The sequence below is a fragment of the Phocoena phocoena genome, chromosome 17, assembly GCF_963924675.1.
Source record: "Phocoena phocoena chromosome 17, mPhoPho1.1, whole genome shotgun sequence".
In the NCBI taxonomy this organism is placed as follows: domain Eukaryota; kingdom Metazoa; phylum Chordata; class Mammalia; order Artiodactyla; family Phocoenidae; genus Phocoena; species Phocoena phocoena.
The window spans coordinates 13,794,052-13,814,430 of NC_089235.1; the positions used below are offsets into that span (position 1 = coordinate 13,794,052).

The 20,379-nt window shown below is 37.6% G+C and overlaps 1 protein-coding gene across 1 annotated transcript in view; it reads left to right on the forward strand.

Annotated features, from left to right (window-relative positions):
- Window positions 1–20,379, forward strand: part of PREX2 (phosphatidylinositol-3,4,5-trisphosphate dependent Rac exchange factor 2) — a 284,172-nt gene that overhangs the window by 130,475 nt on the left and 133,318 nt on the right. The window contains exons 15-20 of the mRNA XM_065895649.1: window positions 3,197–3,269; window positions 5,742–5,884; window positions 6,047–6,139; window positions 7,819–7,967; window positions 12,840–12,925; window positions 17,982–18,118. Of these exons, the coding sequence (XP_065751721.1) occupies window positions 3,197–3,269; window positions 5,742–5,884; window positions 6,047–6,139; window positions 7,819–7,967; window positions 12,840–12,925; window positions 17,982–18,118 (681 nt within the window). The remainder of the gene's footprint in view (window positions 1–3,196; window positions 3,270–5,741; window positions 5,885–6,046; window positions 6,140–7,818; window positions 7,968–12,839; window positions 12,926–17,981; window positions 18,119–20,379) is intronic.

Below are 20,379 nucleotides of genomic sequence, written 5' to 3' on the forward strand. Positions count from 1 at the left end.
ATTTGCAACTTAAGGCATCTAGCCCATCATAATAGATATTCAAATATAAATTTATTTAAATGTTTTATTGTACTAGATCAAGTAATAAATAGTCAAATGTTTTCCAGGGATTAAAGAAAAGGCTAAGAAAACTGATATCCACTTTGACAGAACTTACTATTTTGAGAAAGGGGATATTGCTTGGTTGAAATGTTCTCATTACATTTGGATATTTGAGTCAATTTACTTTTCTGTTATTGAAGAAATTAGCCTACCTCCTTTGTTGCAAGTGGATAATAACGTTTGATGCTCAGTCATAGAAATGTTTATTTTTTGTTTCAGATATTAACGGTTAATTCCCATTTGATTCATCTGTGCACATACATTTTGAGATTTTTATTTTTAATATTAACTTCTACACTATCCAAGACCACCTATTTTTGCATTTTATGGCACTTAGATTTATTTTATCTAGAAATTAAGATCTTAGATTAAATCAAACAGTTCTTTTTTGATAAAACCCAAATTCCTATGTCCAGGGGGTTTACTAGTGTGAGAGCCTTTTATGACACTATGGTCAGTGTGTGTCATTGGGATTGGTTCTGTGTTTGGTAACAGAGTTGGAATTTCATCTAGAAATTAAACTGTTCCAGAATTCACATGAATTCTTGTACTATATGCTGATTATATGGGAAAACTGAAGAAAGTTTTTTTGAAGCAAAAGCTGATGTTGAATAAATATTTAAAGTTCTGACTCAGGAAGTCAGTTATCAACTTTTTTTTTTTTTTTTCCTTTTTGGCACGTTTACTTTCCAAGTGTGAATATTAGAAGGCTAAAATAAGTTGCTCAAAAAACGGACCAAGTTGCAATTCTTTTTTTCTTCAGCTTTTCCTAGTGGTCTGTTATGACAGCATCTGTAGAAATTGTACATAATAGAAATTGAAGTGGACTGGGATTCAGGTAATCTGGTGTCTGATGACAGTTCTGCTGATAAGCAGTTCTGCAAACTTGATTGAGTCACTTAATCTCTCTAGATTTTATTTTCACAGCTGTTTTCTGCTTACTGGACTAGCTGTATATGTCAGCTCTTCTCTGTCACTTAAGCTTTATGATTCTGATGGTGTAAAACGTATCCAAATGTACGTATCAGACCTGATTAACTCTAGCTTCAGATTCGGACAATATGGGCTGGCTGTGAAAAGAAAGACATGGTAATGGTGTGATAAGAGAAGGATAAGTTACAGTTCTTAATCTAAGATGGAAAAGAGATATTTTAAAAGTAAGGTTCTCTTTCCACCAAGGCTCTCAAGTGATAATAAAACTTAATTTCTAGCATTGACCGGGACACTGAGTTGACTTGGAGAGCTTAAGGGGACCAAATAGAGAACTGACTCCAGTGTGATAGTCTATGTGTTGTTTGGAGTATAGTCTAGATCTGATAGCTTTTGGATGATGGTACTTCTTATATACCATATTTTAAGTGACTAAGTTCTTCACCAGATTTGAATTGCTGGAGGACAGGGAAGTATTTTTTGTTTGAGTGCTTTACTCTCTGTAGCACTTGGCACACTTTGTGGCAGAAAAAAAAATCTTTTGAGTGAATTCGTAAAAGTTACGTAACAGCTATATTTTGAAAAGGGCACAGATGCGTTGTCCAAAGATACAGATTATACATGTCTTGTTAGTTAACAGGATTAGCGAGGGGTGGAGTTGTCACAGCATGAGGTGACACTTGTTTTGGTCCTTGATAGACAGATAGGTAGAATTTAAATGTGTGAAGGGTGACAATTGGGGGGGCCAGCTTGACAAGAGTGAAGGTGACCCCACCTTTGGAAAATGAGGCTGGAGGGGTAGAATGAAGTTAGGATTATGGGAGGCCTGGAAAGCCCAACAGAAAATTTTGATATTTTACGATTATTAAAAAAGAGTCAGTGTAAAGTTTTGGAACGTGATATTCCTGTGTAAGGAAGCTTAATTCTATAAAGGCAATAAGTTAGAGAAAGTACAGGAAAAAATTATGGCAATTTAGAAGTGAAATGAAGAAACACTGGGTTAGGGTGTTGAGATAGAAATGAAATAGAAGCCAGAGAGAAGAGGGGATGGATTTGGTAGAGTATTGTACCTAAGAGCTAAAACATAGGACTAGGAAAAATGAGATAATATGTAAGAAAGCACTTCTTAAAGTGTAAAACATACAACCGTCATGACATATAGACACACGTACATACATATACACATATATATTCATATGCAGTCGGCCCTCTTGGGATCTACGAGGGATTGGTTCCAGGACCCCTGAAGATACCAAAATCCACAGATGCTCGAGTCCCTTACATAAAATAGAGTAGTATTTGCAAATAACCTCCCATGTACTTTAAGTAATCTCAAGATTACTTATAATACCTGATGTAATGTAAATACTGTGTAAACAGTGTCTGGTCCTGCAATTCAAGCTTTGCTTTTTGGAACTTTCTGGATTTTTTTTCTCTGAATAATTTTGATCCGTGGTTGGTTGAATCTTCAGATGCTGAACCCGTGGTGACAGAGGGCAGACTGTATATGAATTCATACTTAAATGAATAAAATAGACGTTTTCTAGATAAAAATCATAACAAAAGTTTGCATTGGGCTTTCTTTTGGGGATCAGTTATATGAGCTGATTTTTTTTTTTGGCAAGATAGAGAAGCTTGCATTTGCTGACTTCACTGAACAACACACTCTTAGGGTCTTACGAGTCACCCTAGATTAGTAGGTTTCTTTGGGGGTACTTAAAGAGCAAGGCCATTTTGTGGAAGGGAGGTGATAGCTGAGATCACGCATAATAATTTTTACTTAGCAAGTTTTATTTAGTGAGTTTTCAATATGTAGGATATTTCCTTGATACATAATTGCGATATAAGGTCAAAGACATAAGAGAAAGGGATCATTTGTGGTAGCAATACATTTTAGTTACCTGTGTATTTTTCCTTTTAAATAAGACATGATTTTTCTCAAGAAGTATGAAATCTTTATTTTTTATGTAATGTCAGAAGAAGATATTTTCATAATCAAGTGAATGTTTTATAAGCCTTAGATGGATCGTGGCCTTATGAAAGCAGCGTCTGTCCTAATGTATGAATGGCTTTGTCAGTACGGTGCTGAAATGTCAATCGCGGTTTAGATGCAGCAGAATCTTCAGTTGCCTATTAACTTGTACAGGGCTTTTGTGGTTAACAGGGGGATTGCCGCACCAGAGAAGAGGCAATGATATTTGGCGTTGGACTCTGTGACAATGGATTTATGCACCACGGTAGGGATTGTTATTGTGGAAGCTTACAGATGTATTTCACTGTTTTGTTTTGTTAGGACACTGGGAGTGTCTCAGTGTTCCAGGGAAGTCATCTAGAGACAAACCAGCAAGACTGTCTGGGTCTTGCCATGTGTCCCTCTTGGGTCACCACGTCTGCATTCAATGTCGCTTTGGTGCCTTTGCTGTGTCTAACGACTCTTATCTACCAGTTGCCATTACTTCTCTTCTGTTTTTCTCGACTGATCCCAAAAAAGCAACAGCTTGAGCTAGAAGTTTCTAAAAAAAAAAAAAAAAAAAGCTGATATATCTCTTTGAAACTATTTTAGGTCAGACCCATGTTTTCTTTTTTGAATGCCAGTATATATTAGAATGATTAAATGAGAGCATTTAATCTGAACATTTATTGTTATTTTTAGAAAAATGCTTTCAAAATTATCTCAGAGAACAAAATTATAAACCTCTGGGAAAAAATCTGTTTCTTTTTGGCTACTAATTAAAGATTAAATTTCTTTCTTGTTTGATGACTTCATTTCCCTTCAATTTACAAAAATAATGAAACTTAGTTTTCCCTCTCTATTCATACCATCTTATAGATTCCATAAACCCAAACAATCTCTCTTCATTGTTAATATTTGCATATGTGTATATTTGATAGGTCTTGTACCTATTTGTCAATTATACTCAAAGTTGTTACCTCTTTCCAAAGAAAAGAAGTACAGCAAAAGTTAACAGTGATTTTGAGAGCATCCTTGGTTATCGTATATTCCTTTGGGAATTCCGTAACATTCTAGTATCTCTGGACCACTGTATGAGTTGTGATAGGGGAAATATCTGTCTTTGAAGAGCCAACAATGGAATGGAAGGAATGACATCATTATAGGGGATTAAAACTATAATATCAACCTTCAAAGGTTTTGATTATTTTTCTTTTTAAAGTATCAACAAGCAGCAATTTTATCTAAATATTTTTTTTTTAATATTGAGTTACAATAAAGGTTTTCCCTACAAAAGTCTCTGTCAGTAAAGCACAGCTAGTTCCGCTCATTCGTGGCCTTACTGATGTTCTCTCTTCCTGCCTTTAGACTATTTGGTGGAGGAAAACAGTAGTAGCAGAAACACCATGTGGGTTTTGGGAAACTGCTTAGGTCATGTAGGCAAGACCTAACTCGATCTCAATTATATCCTCATTTCTCTTGTCACGTACAACTTGTGTTACCTTTTAATTTGTGGTTGGTAGTTTCATTTGTTAACTCACGTTGCCAACCAGTCCTTCATTCAAAGGTCAGTTCGTACATACAACTAGTCAACAATTGTGATTTGGACCTCCGTTAAAATAATGAAATCAAAAGCTGTCATTTTTGGTTGCCTACTATAAGCCAAGTTATTTACACTTATTACCTCATTTTAGTTTCATCCAACATTATGAAGAAGGTTTTACTGCCTGCATTTTACCGGGGAGGAAACTGAAGTTCAAGGAGTTTAAGTAACTTTCCTAGTGTTTCACTCAGAATCAGTCCCAGACCTGGAATTTGAGCTCCCGGTCTGTCTTATGATAAAGCCTAAAATTCTTCTGTGCCCTGGGACTGCAGATCTTAGATCCCTGACTCAGTGATTCAACCTGTCTCAACAAGTAAGTTTTAGGGTATAAGGGTAGATAAGGAGAAATAGAGAAGATTTCTCTTTTAAGACACTTTGACAGTTGTCAGGTCCTCACTGAGTACAAATTCTTTCTATTAGTATTTAGCTTTATTTTTAAAAAGGCTAACAAAACATATACCTTATATCATGAGAGCTTGCCAGGAAGCTTAGGGACTTTGGGGGGAAATATTAATGTTCAGATAAAAGGGAAGAAACTGACCTTTGCAGAAATAAGGTTATTTGAGAATAATGTTTTTACAGAAAAGAACTAGGAATTAGTGGGAACTAAAATCACTTTTCACCCAGAAGACGTCTTTCTGGTTTGAAGGGTTGGAATAAAAGCAACCACAGTGGGAATTGCTCACACACGTAAGGGCAACAGTTAACCCATTTGAATTTTCCCATAATTGTGCAGGATATTAAAAACAGAAATGTTTTTGTGTTTTTACTTAAAATGTTTACTACAAATTTGAAACACTGTAGGTTTCTGTGTTTTGAACTGCATACATTTTTGGACTCAATATAATCTTTGACTTAAAGTTGGGTTTTAATCTGGAAAGGTGGCAGACTTGGTTAAGAAAAAAAGTTAACAATGAAAAAAATATTACTTATTTTAAAAATTCAAAATGATTTAGGTAATAGTAATCTAAAGGAAACATTGGCTTGAAATTATAGAAAGAAATAAAAAAGGGTTATTGGGATATTTGTGAATGTAACTTGTTCTAGGTAATGGGACAGGGTATTAATTTAGGGGTCTGAAGGGTCTGTCAGTATGGAAACTGAGGTCAATTTGGGGGTAATTGAAACAGTTTGAATCTCTCTCTGTTTCCATAGTCCTTGAAAAAAGTGAATTCAAAGACGAACCCTTACTTTTCCGCTTTTTTGCTGATGAGGAAATGGAAGGATCAAATATGAAACATCGACTGATGAAACATGATTTAAAAGTTGTAGAAAATGTTATAGCCAAATCATTATTGGTAAGTTTGTTACTGTGCTCTGCAGGTTTTCTTCTTGCTTAGACATTAACAGGAGATTACATAAACATGTTTGACAGTGATGCAACATATTATTTCATTCTGTTTGATTTGTAAGTTTTTTCATAGTTGTTTTATTAATAGTGTTAATATTTTGCATTTCAGATTAAATCCAATGAAGGCAGCTATGGTTTTGGGTTAGAAGACAAAAATAAAGTTCCAATAATAAAGTTGGTAGAAAAGGGGTCTAATGCTGAGGTAATGTAAATTAGCATTTTTATTTAACTTTGTCCGTAACATACAAACATAAAAGTTTTACACAAAGTGAAATCAGCCTTTAAGTATCTTTATGGAAAATAATGTTTCTGAATAATCTTATTCTGAGGTTCTTTTAAATACTGTTGGGTTTGTGACAGAGGTTGTCTGGGTACTTAAGGCTAGTGGGAGGAGGTATTGTAGAGATCTACAGCTTGAACTGTCGACCTCCTAGGAGTCCAGGTGGCTTATTCCATGTCTGATTCTAGCCTGCAGCCCTGTGGAGACTGCATAGGGTGGGACTGTATTGTGTATGTCACATGATTCTTCCATTAAATCTAGGGCTGTATCTTCTATTTTCCTATCACTTTTGATTGTCTTATTTAAGTACAATTTCCATGAGTAAAGCACATGCTTTCGTTTATTTTCTTATTGGGTTAATGCCGATAAATGGATTAATGTATTCTCACCGTACCAGACTTTTAAACAAAGGAATCTCCTGATCATTCATTCATTCAGAAATATTTATTTAGTGCCTGTTATGTGATTAGCAGTGTTCTAGGCTCTGGTAACACAGCAGTGAACAAAACAAAGTTCTCTGCCCTCATGGAACGTGCCTTCTAATGTTATATCCCAAGTATGTCAGGTTAAAAGTATTCCTACCTCTGCCTGACTTATAAAATGCTTAATCCTCAAGCAAATGTCTCAATTTATAAATTTTTAATAAAGAATGAGAAAATGAATGAAGCATGGCTTTTAACTTTGAGCCTGTTTAAAGTTAGTAGCAAACTGTCACTTACCTTATTTGCTGGCGCCCAAGGTCTCTGTCTTTTACCAACCTCGTGCAAGACAAAGCTCTATGTACAGCATATTAATTTCAAACAAAATAACTCTGCTCAGCCCATACTCTGTTGGTGGGCCTGGCCAACAAATGACTGTTTTTTATTATTTTCTATGATGAGGAAATGTTTTCCCCAGTCATTTTCAGAGGGTGTTCTTGGAGCCCAGCTTCATCTGACTCTGCCACCAATAAAATGCCCTCTCCCGGGTTTTCGTCATTTGGCTGGTAACCAAAACAGTATATAGTTTACAGGCAGTAGGGTTGGTTAAGAAGATTGGCCTGGTTGGCGTGGAGAGATAATGTCTTCCTTGTCATCTTTCCAGCATCTTGTGATCTGTGCCTGTTGGAGCTCTTCCTTGGTTCCAGGCCATTTCTCTCTCCTGCCCTGTGGTCCCCTATGCTATGTCAGGCTAGAGATGTATATTTGGTTGTTATCCATGTCTATATAGAGGTTGAAACTCTCTCAGTTATTTGGATATAGATGGAAAACACAGGCAAAAACTTAACCTGGGGTTTGACTGTAGTTAAAAGGATGAAATAAGAACTAAAAAATACAACAGAAAAAAGGGTTACAGGAGAAGTACAGTGTTAAGTCCTGGAGGGAGGGAGGGAGGAGAATTTCAGTAGAGATGGGTGATCAAATTTAAAAGTAGGTCAAAGAGAATAACTGTGTTATCTCTTCCACAGTTCTGTATTGTGACATTGTATGAATACATTGCTGATGTGTTAAAATATCAAAATCTCTAAGTTCTAGACCCTTTCAGATTCTAATTCTGTGAAAAAATAGGTTCCTTATTAAAATAAAATTTGATTTTTGTTGTTGTTGTTGTTTCTCTCCTAGATGGCTGGCATGGAAGTTGGGAAAAAGATTTTTGCTATTAATGGTGACCTGGTTTTTATGAGACCTTTCAATGAAGTGGATTGCTTCCTGAAATCATGCTTAAATAGCAGAAAACCTCTAAGAGTTCTTGTGAGCACAAAGCCAAGAGAGTAAGTTGTATAACTTATGTGCGGTTTTTAAAAAAATTAGACATAGGTGAATAAAATAGAAAAGTTAAGAGTGAACATCTGGAATTAAGCATCTCACTGCTTGGCACATTTAAACGTCACCAACATCACTGATACCGGTCTGTAGATAATGGGAAAAAATACGTTGCTTATGATGGTTAAATGCTTGCTACTTAAATCAGGTAGTTTCAACAGAATAATATTTTCCTTTTGATGCCCCAATTTTTCTGGGCTGGGTTGGGTTGAGTTTGATTATGAGTGAAGAAAACTAGTGGGACACTTGGCAATGGAAACTTTATTCTGCCATGTTCAGCTCTAAGAATTTCAGGGACTATGATACCATTTACGATTAAATGTTCACAGGAGGTGGGATCAAACCTGGGTGACAGACACTTCCATGCTTTCATGTACTTAGTAATATGTCCATTATGTTAAAAAAATATGTCTACCTACCTATGATTAGAAAAAAAACTTACGTTTATTATAGAAAAGTTAGTGAGTACAGGTTTTTCTAAAGGAAGACATTTTCTTATAATCATATTATCCATAAATGACCATTGTTATTTTTTTGAAATTCAGTGCTAGTTGATTTTTCTAAGTATTGACACATGTACATACAAGCAGGTATTTATAAAATGGGAACGTGATTAATGATCTGGGGGGGCTGAAAAAAATTAACAAGATATTATGGATATACTTGGAAAACATTAGCTTTTTGTCTGCAAATCATTGATGGTCTCGTGTTCCTGTATTAGATTTCCATGATTTGTTTAACTGATTTCTTAATTGAGAGAATATACATAAAGTGCATAGCATAATGTCTTAATGTACTATGATTATATCAATATTACTCTTTAAAATTGAAGTGTATTATTTTAATAGTAATAAGCAACTTCATTAATTTGAAGATAAATGAAGGTTACCACTTCAGAAACAAAAAGGTTTATTTTAACTACTTATAAAAATATTCTAAGTATACATGGTATAGTATTCTTCCCTACCTTAGTATATATTTTCAGCAATAGCTGGGTCCATCATTTATCTTAAGAGTTAAAGTGCAGTGTAATGGGCTAGATTCTGCGGTGTCATCAAGGTAGAGGCTTTAGCTTCTACCCACAGCTTACCAAGGGGTCTGAAGGAGTGAGAGGGACTCATTAAAGTTAGTAATTTAGGAAGACTTTGAGATGCAGGCCAGCAAATAACCATGACAGTGTTTTCTCTCTAAACCTAATTATGATCTATTAGTCACCCTTTCTCCAACCCTATCTAGGATGAGGCTATCTAGTTGCCAAGCTCTGGACAATTTGAGGGCATTTAAAAGGTAAAGGACAGACTGGAAAGGACTGAGGCAGTAGTATTCCAAAGCGATCATTAGTAAACTAAAGGCCCTCTCCATGGCCCCTTGCCCCTGATTTAACCCAGCAAATACTTTTCACTGATCATAGACATTTCAATTTAGAGGACTTTGAAGTCATCAGCTTTAATACTGAATAGAAAGGGGCAGATCCTCAGTCCTAGAATTAATTGCTAGATGAGCAGGGTTGGAACCTGGGTCTTTTGACTCTCTTCCGTCCATGTTTGCTGTACAGTATCTGAAACCCGATATCTCCCGTCCAGGTTCAAGCCTCTCTTTCACCATTTGCTTGCTAATTGTGTTGCTTCAACAAACTCATCCATAAAAAATGGGGATAATAAGAGTGCCTATGTCACAGAGGTGCTAAGAATATTAAACAAATCTAGGTTTGCTGGGACGAAGTGAGAGAGTGGCATGGACACATATACACTACCAAATGTAAAATAGATAGCTAGTGGGAAGCAGCCACACAGCACAGGGAGATCAGCTCGGTGCTTTGTGTCCACCTAGAGGGGTGGGATAGGGAGGGTGGGAGGGAGATGCAAGAGGGAGGGGATATGGGGATATATGTATATGTATAGCTGATTCACTTTGTTATACAGCAGAAACTGACACACCATTGTAAAGCAATTATACTCCAATAAAGATGTTAAAATAAATAAATAAATAAGTAAAATGTATTGGGCACCTATGAGGTGCTGGGTACATTATGAAAGGTAGCATTAAACAAGAAAAAAGAAAAGAATAACATATTCAGGTGTTCCACACATAGTATGTATTCCAGTGATGTTATCTGTGACGCTTATCTATTCTCTCATTTTATTTTTTTTCACTGCTTCTTTATTACATCAAGAGCACATTTTACATTTTATTTCAAAACTGTTTTGAGGATGGAGTACTCAATTTTTTCCTTTTTATTTTTAATTTGTCTGAAGTATTATAACCTTTCCTTTCATATGTCCTTATTCTAACATATGATTCCTATAAACCATTCTCATATTTTCTTATAATAGCTACTTATAATTTATGTAGTATTCTGTTTGGGGGGAAAAAGGCAAAATACGACGGGTAAATACAACAAAATTTTTCTTTTGAACCTAGCTGTATTTTACATTTGATAACATCAAGGAATGTTTCAGAAGGCGTTGTAGCAGATAATTTAGTGCACTTATTTTCCTACAGGAAATGAGCATTCCTCTTGTATAAATTTAATTCTTCTTTTAATCATATAGTGGTCCCAGAAGGGGAACATGTTTTCCAAAGGTCGTTTTATGAAGAGAGCCCAGTATTATGAACAAAATGCATCTCACGGTGCTCTGTATAAATTTTGTTAAGAAAAAATATCATCATCTTCTTGAAGATTAGAGTAAGATCAGCCTTGCTTAGCAATATAAGATAGAAGACCTTACTCAGAAAGAGTTTTGAGAGTTCACTATGAATTTTTCGCAGTCCAAAAGCAACAATAATTCACCATGGCCAGATAGCTCCAAGTTATTTCAGCAAAAGTGAACTGTCATTCGTAGCATAGAGAAGCATGAGCTACCTCTGTTTTTGATTTCATGCTCAGAAGATGTATTTATTCCCTTTTCTTTTCCTCAGTCAGTTCTATCTTCCATCTTCCAGTGTACCTTTGACACACAGTAGTGCCAAGGTGATGTTCAAAGAAAGCAGATACAGCCTTATCCATCAAAGTGTTTAATTAAGGATACAGGATGAATTAGTTCCGTAAGCTCTGTGCTGCCAATATACAGATCACTTCATAGTGTGTAATCTAATTTATAATAACATTTTCAGGCTTCCCTAGAACAGACAGTTTGCATTTCTATCACGGAATGCCTGAATGCCTGCTGGGGTTATATTTTATTTTATTTATTTATTTATTTATTTTTTGCGGTACGTGGGCCTCTCACTGTTGTGGCCTCTCCCGTTGCAGAGCACAGGCTCCGGACGCGCAGGCTCAGCGGCCGTGGCTCACGGGCCCAGCCGCTCCGTGGCACGTGGGATCTTCCTGGACTGGGGCACGAACCTCTGTCCCCTGCATCGGCAGGCGGACTCTCAACCACTGCGCCACCAGGGAAGCCCCGGAGTTATATTTTAAATTGCGGGGCCATCCCCTGCGTTCAGCCCTAAGGGCCGTGTATGGCTTTCTCGAGTTTTCTAGATGCGGTGTTGCTCTTTCATAGACTGCAAATAAGTGCTGTTGTACCTAACTTCTGATTCTGTCTAATGTGCCCTTGAAGTGCTGCCAACTTTTAGTTCATGATTAATTCATCGTCTTTTGGAAAACACTTGTTTCTGGGGCGTCACGGGCCATCCGTCGAAATGTACTGGGTTGTATTCATTTGTCTTTGCTCTCCCTGGCAGTTTATTTAAACTCATTTTTATTGTTATGATGTTCTGTCTTGTCTCGTGTTCTCTGCTTTTCACGGTTGCTTTCTGATTTCTGCCTTCCTTCCGTGGAGTAGTTCGTTGATTACTACCAGTGGGACATCCGTCCCTGGTTTGCCATGACGGCTGACTCAAGGTCTCCATCTCTTCATCTTCTTTTCCATGTGGATTCATTAAAAATACAGCTTTTCGGGCTTCCCTGGTGGCGCAGTGGTTGAGAGTCTGCCTGCCGATGCAGGGGACGCGGGTTCGTGCCCCAGTCCAGGAGGACCCCCCGTGCCGCGGAGTGGCTGGGCCTGTGAGCCGTGGCCGCTGGGCCTGCGCGTGCGGAGTCTGTGCTCCACAGCGGGAGAGGCCGCAACAGTGAGAGGCCCGCGTACTGCAAAAAAAACCAAAAAACAAAAAATATAGCTTTTCTTATTCTGGTTTACCTTTTGGTGTGTTATCCTTTTAAAATTCCACTGAATAAACACAAAAGTTAATCATATTTGTTAAATTCTTTTGATATTGTGTTTGACAGATCTGTTCTTTAAAACCAGCTCTTTGTTGTTGCTCTTTGCTGAAGTTCCCAACAGGTAGAAACGTGTGAACCCTGTGTTTCTTTTATATTAATTTTAACGATGAGATTTTGCAGCGCACTGATGCCTTCTTTGTCAGAGTAAACTAAGGAGAGAAGCGTCCATTTTACTAAGTATTTACATAGTTCACAGCGGGGCAGTTTACCAGAGCTTTCTCTTTTCGTCTCCACTGACACCCTGCAAAGTAATGTTAACATCATCATCTTTCCGTGGAAACTGGCTCAGTTAAGGAGTTTTTCCAAGTTATCCAACTATGAAGTGACTAAATCAAGATTCAAAGCGAGGTTTGTCTGACCCCAGAGCCTTTTTTCAGGATATTCTGCACAACGACTGTGTTCCGTGGAGGAACTCAGGGTGGCGTGCCTGCTCTGGGCCCCTGGAAGGGCACCCACCATGCTTGTCCAGCCCAGTGTCTTTGACACGGGAGACTATGATACGCATTTACTGAAGGACTGAATAAAGGTGTGGACAACTATTGTTTCAACCAACTGTGGTGTTTTAAAATCATCTTACCTTATTTTTGATTGGCTTTAGGACAGTGAAAATCCCAGATTCAGCGGAGGGACTTGGCTTCCAGATCCGAGGATACGGCCCTTCGGTGGTGCATGCGGTGGGAAGAGGTGAGAAATCCAACCCGTGTGATAACCAGCTTGCCAGCAGGTTTGGATACTCCCTGCTGAAAAACAGTATGTTTAAAAGTGCATAATCGTGTTGCTGTGAATTTTCTCACTGGTATTTCTACTGTATTAGCTCAATGATAGTATACTTCTAAAGCAATATTTTCAAAAAAGCTCTTCAAATTGTAAGACATATTTATCATTGTTAAAAATTCATAAGAGAATGATGCTTCCCGGTCTCGCTTTTCTGCATGCTTTAGTTTAATCAAAGGATATAATGACTTTAAGGTTTTGTATTTTTCTCTGACGGCAAATTAGTATATTTTTGTCAGCAATTCAGAGATGTGAGTGTTTGGGCTTAAGAATGATCTGTTTCCTTTATATAACGTCTTTTGCTATATGATTACTTTATTCTCATAAGCCACGCATTTTATAAAGCATAAAATGCATTTTAAATTAAATAATTTATGTGACCCAAAACTTATGTTTATATTTTATTCTCTTTTTGTTTGATAGGCAAATCAGCCTTTTATATCTCTTGTTAACATATGTACTTTTAAATTTTATGCTAACAGTAGTGTGATTTAAGGGAATAACTGTTAGATCCCACATTGCTGACCGTAGTAAATGAATTGCTGCTGTAGCAAGAAGGATCACTGAGCATACGAAGCCATGTGTTTATCTTAACAGGAGACATACATGCTTTTCATCACTAAGATACGTGAACTGCAGAGCATCTTAACATGATCACTCCAATATTAGACTGGAAAAATTTGAGAGGACATTGCTATCAGAATCACATTTATCAAGAATATACTAGCTAGACCCCTATTAGATTATGAAATTGCTTTCATTAGTGTATGTATGATAAAAATTAATCTTATTTCAAAACTTGTCTTTTCCCTCAGAATTTTAAAACACATAGATTAATAGACACTTAAAATGTGTCCAGTAACTCATTAAAATTATAAAACTGAAATGGGATTCATTGCATACCGAAATGGGATATTTGATACATCACATATCTCCTTCATTTTCACTAAACCAAAAAGGAGCCAGTCACATTATTGATACTATGAAATAACCGAAAACCTAGGTGAATCAAACTGTGTCTGTTTCCCTATCACAGTATCTTTTAGAGAGCAGGGTTGTATTTTGGGAACTTAATCATAGGATAGGGCCAATTCTGGTTACTATGCTTTTTGCTCCTGAAGAGTAAAAGAAAGACTCATGTGCTTTTCCTTTCGAGTGTATATTAAATATGGTATCAGTCTGTGGTTTCCTTTTGCACTGTAATTTTGCCATAAGAAAAAGAAACTTCTTTCCCATTTTTCTTCTTCAGCCCTTTCCCATGGTCACACACTAGAGCATATCAATAATGGGACTTTCACCTGTGGAATCTACAATTCTAATATGCCATTTTCTGACTACAGTCTCTTTTTTTGGGTCTCTTATCTGGTTGCTTTGAAATTTGGTTGCTTCTTCAATAAAAAATGGTAAACAGAATTCCGTTGGGACCTCCAGTCTCGGGATCCTTCTCCTTTTCTCCCTCAAAGTGCCACTTCCTTCCTTAGCCAGCTTTATCCCCGTGGTGGGGCACTTCCATCACTCTTCTCAGCATTGTTAGGGTCCTCTCATCCCTGTCTCTCAGGTGCATCCAGGGTCCTCTTGTGCTTATCCCTCAAGTGCATCCAGGCCACCTTATTTCAGCTTTGGATAAACCTAACTACATTCTTCGCTTTTTCTCCTGAGCAGCTAGGAAAAATCTATCATGGATATGGAATTAGTATCATCCCAATTCACTGTCTTATCTTTTACTGTGCCCCTGTCACTACTCAGCAGTCTTTTTATGTGTCTGATCAGCTGTCTCTTTTTCTGTTCATTATTGCCTCCTGTCCCCCATGATGACTTCCTTTTTCACCTCACAGACATATTCAGGCTCCCAGGTATGAAGGCCTCCAAGTCCCACACCTTTTTTTTGCACACGTTGTTGGCTGTTTTACCATCACCAATTTTTCTCCTAGTCTAGAGGAAGAGGTCTTCCATTTTCCTCTCTGGAGTTCAAGGTTAATATCCCTACAGATATTCTGGAGTCCACCCCTTCAGATACCTCCTCTGGGGTATTGCACTGTCAGATATTCCGATTCCAGAATTTTCAATGTTTCTCTTCACTGGATTACTATAGTAGAGGCTATAAACATGCTCAGTTGTTTCTCATTGAAATAAACAAAGAAACAAAACTGTCTTAAACTGAACAGCAAATACAAAACCTTCCCTCTTCCCGTATTTTCCTCTCTAGATCCTTGCTACACAGAGTGTGGTCCACAGACCTACAACGTTGGCATCACCTGGGAGCTGGTTAGAAATGCAGAATCTCAGGCCCCATCTAAGACTTACTGAATCAGAATCTGTATTTTAACAAGATCCTCAGGTGATCTGTATGCATGTCAAAGATTGAAACCCTTCGCTCTAGAGTAATGCTCTCAGAACTTATTTTTGTCCTGCTAAACTTCCTGAAATGCTGGTCTTTATTTTGGCTGGCCCTTCCTCACTTCCTATTTGAATTTTAGCCCAGGGCTATAGACATCTCCTCCCACCTCCTACCCATGTCTCCAAGAGTAACCCATGTCTTATAAGAGTAATCATGGACTTAACTGGAAAATACAATGGACATTGAGAGTTCTTGTCTTAATTGAATATTCTGTTGCATTTGTTTAAACTGACTGCTCCCGTTGGCCTAAAACGTTGATTATCTTGATTTCTGAGATGGTACTTTTCAGATTTTTCTCCTACCCCTCCTCTGCCAGCTCTTCATCTATTGACCCCTGAACTGTTGGCACTCTCTTCTCTTCTTTGCCTTCTTGTTCTCCATAAACAATCATATTGACCCTCTTCGCTGGGGATTTCTAAATCTCTTTCTCCCGCCCAGATCTCTTGAGTCCTATAGCCTAGATCTAATTGTTTATTAAACATCTCCACCTAAATGCACCTTTGGCACCTTAAGAAACCCAGTATTATCCCCAACTGAACTTTTTATCTATTCTCTGAAGCTGCTTTACCTTCTGTATTCTCTCTTTATTTAAATAACTCCGTCTACTCAGCCACTGAGTCCGAAGGCACAGGAGTGATCCTGAGTGCAGACTAGAGCCTTTCCGTCAACACCATCATCAAACATCAGAAACTTGATCTCGTTCTCCCCTTTATAATTAAAGCTACGTTAATTCCATCCTGGGAAGTTGCAGTGGATGCTTGCTGTGATTTTGATTTTTGACTTAAACTCCGATGATCCATCCTCTGTGTAGGCGGGGGTTGGGAGCGATCATGTCACTTCTCTGCTTAAAATTCTTAAATGTTTTTCCTCTTGCGTGTATAGCAAGGTTCACACTCAGGACTTCACGCAAAGCGCACAGAGACTTCACAACCTGCCTCTGCTTTGCTCTCCAGTCTCTCTCACCCACTTTCATTCTAAGCTCACACTGACTGCTCCTGTGGTCCCAAACGTCCAGGTTATTCTTGACTCAGTGCCTTTTCTCAGGATCTTTTTCTTCTCCTTCTTCTTTTTAAAAAAATTTTATTGGAGTAGAGTTGATTTACAGTGTTGTGTTAGCTTCAGGTGTACAGCACAGTGAATCACTTATATATATACATACATCCACTGTGTTTTAGATTCTTTTCCCATATAGGCCATTACAGAAGACTTGAGTACAGTTCCCTGGGCTATAGAGTCCCCTGTCCTTATTAGCTATCTAGTTCATATATTGTAGTATATATATGTCATTCCCAGTCTCCCAGGGTGTCCCTCCTTGCCACCACCCCCTGGTAACCATAAGTTTGTTTTCTACATCTGTCACTCTGTTTCTGTTCTGTAGATAAGTTCATTTGTACCCTTTTTTTTAGATTCTAGGCTGTTCTTTCTGCTGCGATTCTCCCTCCCTCAAGACTCAGCTCAATCCAGGAAAACCACTTAATATTTCCGGGAGTGAATTTTAGTGAGAAGACATGTATACTGTCTTCTTGAATATAAATTATGTTCTTTAAGATGTTTAATAATTCCTTGATGGGAGAAATTGCTTACAAAGGAAAGCTCTTCTAACATACTTATGATAAGTTTTATAATCATTGATGTTAATTATGTACATTGTATTTAGCAATGGTGCTTTGTAAGTGTTGATTTGCTCAGAATATCAAATAGTAATGATTGGAAGGTTCTGAAAATCTTAGCTCATCTGTTAGGATATGCCACTATATCTCTGCAAATAAATGATGGACAGTTGATGTTTTCTGATTAATTTTATTCTCCACAAATTGTCTGGTTCCTGGCCCTTTGTACATATCCTGAAGTCTTGTTTTTCTTAGCAAATCCAGTCCACTCCTATTTGCTAATTGACTTGATTTTTTTCCTTAAGAATTTCTTTTAATTGTTGGCATTTTAAAAAATGAAAGTGAATACTGTTTAAATATTTAGAGATTTTGTAGACTAAAGGAAGTGTAAAAAGGCCTGTATTTCTGGCTTTCTCATTGTGCCATTATATATGCATATTTAGAAAATTAGATCGATTAGACATTTGAAAGGGAAAATAACTGATTAGCATTATAAAGGTTTCTTCACGGTATCTCTTCAAACTAATTCTTCAGGGGGTGGGAAGATATTTGTTCAACACAGTTTGAATGGCCAGTTAAAAAGCAGGGAATTTTTTTTTGCGGTACGCGGGCCTCTCACTGTTGTGGCCTCTCCCGTTGCGGAGCACAGGCTCCGGACGCGCAGGCTCAGCAGCCATGGCTCATGGGCCCAGCCGCTCCGCGGCATGTGGGATCTTCCCAGACCGGGGCACGAACCCGTGTCCCCTGCATCGGCAGGCGGACTCTCAACCACTGCGCCACCAGGGAAGCCCAAGCAGGGAATTTTTGAGAGGGCATTGCCGTTAGAGCCAGATTCATCAAGAACATGCTAGCTAGATGTTTATCGTATTTTAAAATTGCTTTCCTTACGGTATATGGAATAAAAATGAATCATATTCCTAAAATTAGTTTTTGGCAGTTTTCTCATTTGTATTTAAAGGAACTGTGGCCGCAGCCGCTGGTCTTCACCCTGGACAGTGTATCATCAAAGTAAATGGAATCAATGTCAGCAAAGAGACACACGCCAGTGTTATTGCCCATGTCACGGCCTGCAGGAAGTACAGGAGACCAACGAAGGTAAACTACCCTTGGCTGGTGTAGCTGTGATCACAAACTTGCACAGAAGGCCCCGGGGACAGCATGGGATAGTGCCAGGGCTGTCTGTGGTTTCCACTGACAAGTTCACGTTTAAGTGCAGAACTTTCAATCGCATAATGCTTGTTTTATCTGCATAATTAGTTATAATCGATTCTGCTTAAATGGCCACATTTTGCTGCTACAGTATTGTCACCAATTTAAAAAGTGCTCCGGGCTATTTTCATTTTCATTGTGATGAGTTTTCAAATAGCTAACTGTTTATCAAATTGAAATCCAAAGGTCTTGACTCTTGTGATTGCCTTAGAATCTATAATGGTCAGCTGTACCTCCATCTGTATATATGAATTATTAATGCTTACACTGTTTATTATAAAACTTCTGTGAAAAAGAAAAAATTGTGGGTTTTATAGGGTCTGTGATTGACTGTTGGATATATTTTTATTTAGGTAGCTGGATTTAGCTTTTAAAAGAAAATACCAATATGTGTTTGCCATTACTTAAAATCTTAAGCAGTGTCCTCTGATCCAAAGTTTAAGTGCTGTACAAAAATAAAATTAGAATCCTAATTGATAAGTAAAGCTTATTATCTCATGAGATACAAGGGAGTGTTGGATTATAAGAGAAAATTCTCTCAAATTAATTGAGTGCAAAAGGAATTTTAAAGGACAGGCTTTCTATTTTTTTCTGTCATGCTCGGTGAAGTACTCTTTTCTAGATTTGAGTATATGACTTTGTGTCCAAAACAGAAAGATGAGTGGCTATTTTCTCCTAGGCCAGGACTGACATCCTGCAAAATACTGAGCCCACAAGAAAATAGCTGATCAATTTTGCTTACTAGTAAGGTCAAAAGAGCACAGCAGATTGGAATTCACACGTAGAAGCGTAGGTTATTTGGGTTGACAGTAGTTTAATAAATAAATATTTATTGAACTGTATTAGTAAATGAAGTTTTAAAAAGATACTACTTAAATGATCAAATTTTTCCCCTTCTATCAAAATTTTAAAAGGTAGCCAAATTGATTTGAGTTTCATTTCTTTTCATTTCCCCTGTCTTCCTTGTTGGAGACGTGTTGATCAGTGAAATAATTAAGAAAAGCAATAAACGGACAGAAAAATTCACTAAGTGAATAACATGCTCTATTGGGTATCCATTGCCACAAAACAGACTGTCCCGAAACGTAGTGACTTAGAACAACAGTGATTAATTGTTTCTCTTGGTTCTCCGGGTTGACTGGGTGTTGGTTCCTGTGAGGGCTTCGTCCTGATGTGGCTTTGTTCTGCTGGGAACTGACTAGTGCTGGGGTTCCCCTCCTGACGTCCTCTCACTCCAGAGCCCCTCCACCTGGCCTTCCTTTCCATTCCTTAGCAGAATTCTCCTTTCTGCATGGTATCTGGGTTTCAAGAGGGAATATTACAGGCAGTCAGCTCTTTACATCATGCTTGCTACTGCTCTCCCTTTGAAGAGTCAGATCACGTGACCAAGCCCAGGATGAGTGTAAGAAGGAGCTACACAAAGGTGTGGACTCTGGGGGAAGTGGTTACTTGGAGGCCACAACAGGTCACCAAGGTGTACGTGAATGATTAAATGTTAACTAGCATTTTAATGATGGATAGCAATATAATAATCAAACACAATTGTGAAGTTAATACAAGAGAGAAATGGATAGTACAAATTGTATCACACTTCAGTCGTGTAACTTACCTAGGAAAAGTACAAACATAAAGTAGTAATGCAACCCTGAAAGCATTACTTGGTAGCCATTTCATCTCTCATTTATCTAAATAAGACAGGAACTGCTACTTCAATGAAAATATAGGATGATTTATGACGTGGAAGGATTAAAAGTTAGTTATATCAATTGGGAACCCCATGAGATGAAAGGTGTTCTTCCGATTTTCTTATTGGTTTGATTCACAAAAACCATTAAATGTGTTGAAACATATGTGACTGTTAGGAGAGCATTTAAATCATTTGTACAATTATAGACCATTGCTTCTTCAGAAGAGTACCCATCTAACATTTATGTAAACATTTGGGAAATACATCTTATTTAAAAGCCTATCTATCTTTGGAAGAAAAAATCTCAAGCTTAGAAAGTTTGTCAGTTTGTTGAAAATATTTTTTTTTAGCTTTATCATCCTATCAGATTCTCACTGACTTATTAATCTTTTTTTAAATTTATTTATTTTAATTTATTTATTTTTGGCTGTGTTGGGTCTTCATTGCTGCACGCAGGCTT